Below are 4,235 nucleotides of genomic sequence, written 5' to 3'. Positions count from 1 at the left end.
TAAATTTATTTATAAATATTTGATTCATTTATCATTCTACCCATGACATTTTCTAGGTGTATATATTAAATTTTTAGTACAAATTTTGAAAGTAAAACTACACCCTCTCGTGACATTTATGAGACACTTAAGGAGAATTAACGTTTGATACCTTATTGCCCTACTGAAATGTGACACCTACATCCACTAAATGATGACATTTGTAAACTAGTGGACAAATTCATAACGAAAGATGATTTTATAACTATCTGCATCAATCAATATGTGACACTTATAAATTAAAGAATATAATAACATGACATCTGAAAATACTGAATACATCTAATTATCCTAATTAAATTAGTATAAAACAATAGCCATCGAGCAAACAATGGCCATAAAACATTTAGAAGATTCATCCATCCCCTTATTCAAGATCTTATAATTCTCCATCTTTTTTTGGCCCAGGAATAAATTGGTGGGATATTAGAGATGAGTAAATTATCTTTTTTACTAAGTTGATAAATAGTATTTCGATATAATAATATTCAAATATTTGAAATTCTAAATTTTAAATTTATCCTAAACTCATTCTATCATCTATTGAATAGTTTCTTCACATTGTAATAATTACTGAATAATTTTTACATAATATAAATCTATAAATCTCAAATTCATTCTAAACACGTGTACTAATTATTAGATAACTTATACATATTATAATATTTATCGATGACTACTAAAATAATACGGAATCAAGAGGTATTTTTAAAATAAAAATTATTGAATGGGTGTCTTTTGATATTTTTTTTTGAAAAAAAGGTTACCTTTATGAAAAAAAAAGGTTACCTCTAAACACGTGTACTAATAGTTTGTCTTTTGATTTTTTTGTCAAATTTTTAAAATCATGACCCTGCTCTTGGCCGGAAGATTCATGATGTTGTGTGATTGGTGCATCACTGTGGTTAAAAATATTTTACTGGGTTGGAAGTTGCATAAGCAATGATTTCTAATCATAGAGATGGTCCACGTGTATCTATGTATAATGAAGTGACTGGTCCATACGCTTTATCATTGTCTCCGATGTGATTAAACGTGACAGATTTTTAGGGCTAACAGTGGCTTGATATCATCATAATCAGTACCTTGGCGTTTCAAATAAAAGATCTGTTGGACATCCAACGTTACATCATTGTAGAAGAGGAACAGAGTTGCAGGTGCATGAATGAAGAGACCAATAAAGCCTAGAAAAGACACGGGAGGAACCTTGCCCTTCTCCTTCCTTCCTTCCTCCATTATTATTTCCCTCTGTCTCCAGTCCACTGCCAGCTCACATCATCACTCCTATCCAACTTTTTTTTTTTAAAAAAAAAGCATTTCTAGAAAAACTTAAAATAAAAAAAATATCTCATCAGATATTTTATACTTAATATTGGTTGCTATTTTTTTTTTATATATTGATCATCAAAATAAATTAGCAACGAAATAGTTGCTATAATGGATATCAGAAGTTATAATATAAAAAGGGAAATTATTTTATTTTTTAATTCCTCCTCCTTCTCATCGCCTGCAATCTCTCATCTGCTATAAGTACCTACTCTCGCCTCCTCAATCCTCACCACTCACACTCTTCCTCTGCTTCTTAATCAATCCTCAGTTGATTATTGAGCCATGTCTTCCTCTGCTGCTGCTGCTGCTGCTGCTGCAGTGAGAGTGGCCCTGGTGGTGGTGTTTCTAATGGCGACGATGGCCGCCGGCGGTAGCTTCTTGGAGGACTTCGATGTCACCTGGGGCGACAGCCGCGCTAAGATTCTGGAAAACGGCCAGCTCCTTACCCTCGCCCTCGACCGCACCTCCGGTTCCGGCTTCCAGTCCAAGCACGAGTACCTCTTCGGCAAGATCGACATGCAGATCAAGCTCGTTCCTGGCAACTCCGCCGGCACTGTCACTGCCTACTACGTAATATATTTATATATAATTAACCTCCATTCCGCTTGTTAAATTAATTTAGTTGGAGATCGATCTTGTTGTTTTGGTTTGGTTTGATTTGATTTGATTTTTCAGTTGTCGTCGTTGGGAGCTACTCACGACGAGATCGACTTCGAGTTCCTCGGAAACCTCAGCGGCGAGCCCTACACTCTGCACACGAACGTGTACACGCAGGGGAAGGGCGACAGGGAGATGCAGTTCCGCCTCTGGTTCGATCCCACCAAGGATTTCCACACCTACTCCATCATCTGGAACCCGAAACACGTCATGTAGTCAATTCCCCCCTTTCGCAATTCATTCATTCATTCATTCATTCCTAAAAACTAAAACGCTATCTTTCGATGCGCGCGTACGGTCAGTTTTACGGTGGACGGGACGCCGATCAGGGACTTCAAGAACCTGGAGTCGCGTGGCATCGCGTTCCCGCGCAGTCAGCCGATGCGGGTCTACTCGAGCCTGTGGAACGCCGACGACTGGGCCACCCGCGGCGGGCTGGTGAAGACGGACTGGAGCAAGGCGCCGTTCGTGGCGGCGTACAGGGGTTTCAGAGCCGAGGCGTGCGGCGGCGGCCGGCCGTGCGAGGCGAGCAAGAGCAAGGGCGGGTGGTGGAACCAGGAGCTGGACCTGACGAGCCAGGGGCGGATGCAGTGGGTACAGAGGAAATTCATGATCTACCACTATTGCCACGACGCCAAGCGCTTCCCTCAGGGCCTGCCGCCGGAATGCTCCATCCCCTGAACTCGAACAGAGAAAGGAGGACACATGAGTATGTTTGTATGTATTCTTTATTCGTTTCTGCATCATAAATAGCTAGCCAGCCTTGTGCTTGTCATAGTCCCGAGTCAAAGTATGTGAGGGAACTGCTGCATGCATGTGTTCTATCTGAATAGAGTAGTTTGGTTGCTTTACCAATTCCTCTTCGAGTTGGATCTCAAGTTGCTTTCTCCATTGTCACTCTTCTTTAAGACTTCTGACTAACGTCTAAACAAAAGCTAAGTGTTAACAGCTTTTGGTGGAGCAATCGCACCGAAAGAGAGAGAAGAAGAAAAGAAAAACTATCTAATTGTGTGAGCTAGCCTAATCTGATGAGCTTTCAAAGTAATAATTGATATCTTCGCCTAGTAGTATGGTTTCTACTTTCCAGCCATTTAACATCTCAAATTCTTAAAAAAAAAAAAACAAAAAACAAAATAAAACAAAGAGTTTTAGATAGAACCGGTTAATTGGAGAAAAATTTATAATCACAATTTTAATTTTGTATGTAATGTCTACGTCTAAAAAATTTTATTTTCATTCTCTACATATAAAATTTTACTCTCTCATGCAAATATTGTTATCAAATTGACCTTCATATATTTTTAAATATAAAAGGTCCAAAAATAAATGTGAAAGGTTAAAATATGAGTATAATTTTTCTTAAATTCAGTACTTTGAACTAAAATCGAATATATTTTCTATCAAAATTGTCCCTCATATTTTTTAGATAAAAAAGTCTTTAAATGATTATAATTCCTGTTAAATTCAACACTTTAAACTAAAATCGAGTATATTTTGTATCAAATTGAACACGATTTTTTTTCCCACTTAATATAATTCTTAATAAATGCAACATCATATAAAGATAATCTAGTATATTGTTCATCCAATTGAGCATAGTTAAAGAGAACCTAGCATATTTTCCATCAAATTTAGTATCATTTAAATAGAATTTAGTATATTTTCTATTCAATTGAGGTGGATAAAAATCAAATTCAATTTGATAGAAAATATACTAGATTTTAGTTTAATGCGCTGAATTTAAGATGAATTATACTCATTTTGGATTTTTTTATCTAAAAAATATAAGGGGTAATTAGGCAAATTGGTGTTCATGTCACGCCCCGGGGGAGTCCCTGCCCGAAGAAATTTCGACAACATCTTCCCTGTACGGCTGACGATCTGAATCATTTCTACAGACATAATATACCTCAGCCATAGGCGGCTGGAATATACACACAACCACGCAGTTTATATGCAGCTTACTCGACTGATACAATAAAAATACAACCACGCAGTTATATGTAAATCTAACAGGTCACTCGGCTGTACCAAAACTAAACACAACGGAAAATATAATGGGCAACACATAAAACTAAAAACGAAGAATGCTAGCCGGTTAGGCTTACACCACACAACAAAACAACACTCCAGAAACAAAACCAGAACACAAAGCTAAATACACATGGTTCATATACCAAAATAAAAATAAAAAAAAGCGGAGACAGGTC

General features: G+C 37.2%; 1 protein-coding gene across 1 annotated transcript; it reads left to right on the top strand.

The window, feature by feature from the left end:
• Nucleotides 1-1,580: 1,580 nt before the first annotated feature.
• Nucleotides 1,581-2,888, top strand: LOC121971575 (probable xyloglucan endotransglucosylase/hydrolase protein 23). The gene is made up of 3 exons (XM_042522897.1): nt 1,581-1,938; nt 2,044-2,237; nt 2,328-2,888. Exons 1-3 carry the CDS (start codon nt 1,651-1,653, stop codon nt 2,704-2,706), a joined length of 861 nt encoding a protein of 286 aa, XP_042378831.1. The 5' UTR covers nt 1,581-1,650; the 3' UTR covers nt 2,707-2,888.
• Nucleotides 2,889-4,235: the final 1,347 nt, after the last annotated feature.

Source organism: Zingiber officinale, chromosome 4A (assembly GCF_018446385.1).
Source record: "Zingiber officinale cultivar Zhangliang chromosome 4A, Zo_v1.1, whole genome shotgun sequence".
Classification (NCBI taxonomy): Eukaryota; Viridiplantae; Streptophyta; class Magnoliopsida; order Zingiberales; family Zingiberaceae; genus Zingiber; species Zingiber officinale.
Note: the sequence above shows the minus strand (reverse complement) of the source record. Positions and strands in the feature narration are given on the sequence as shown.

Excerpts from the sequence above, each read along its gene's own strand:
- LOC121971575 (XM_042522897.1), top strand. The coding sequence starts at position 1,651 with ATGTCTTCCTCTGCTGCTGCTGCTGCTGCTGCTGCAGTGAGAGTGGCC. Across the intron at positions 1,939-2,043 it reads GCACTGTCACTGCCTACTAC|TTGTCGTCGTTGGGAGCTAC; the intron begins GTAATATATTTA and ends TTGATTTTTCAG. Across the intron at positions 2,238-2,327 it reads TGGAACCCGAAACACGTCAT|TTTTACGGTGGACGGGACGC; the intron begins GTAGTCAATTCC and ends GCGTACGGTCAG.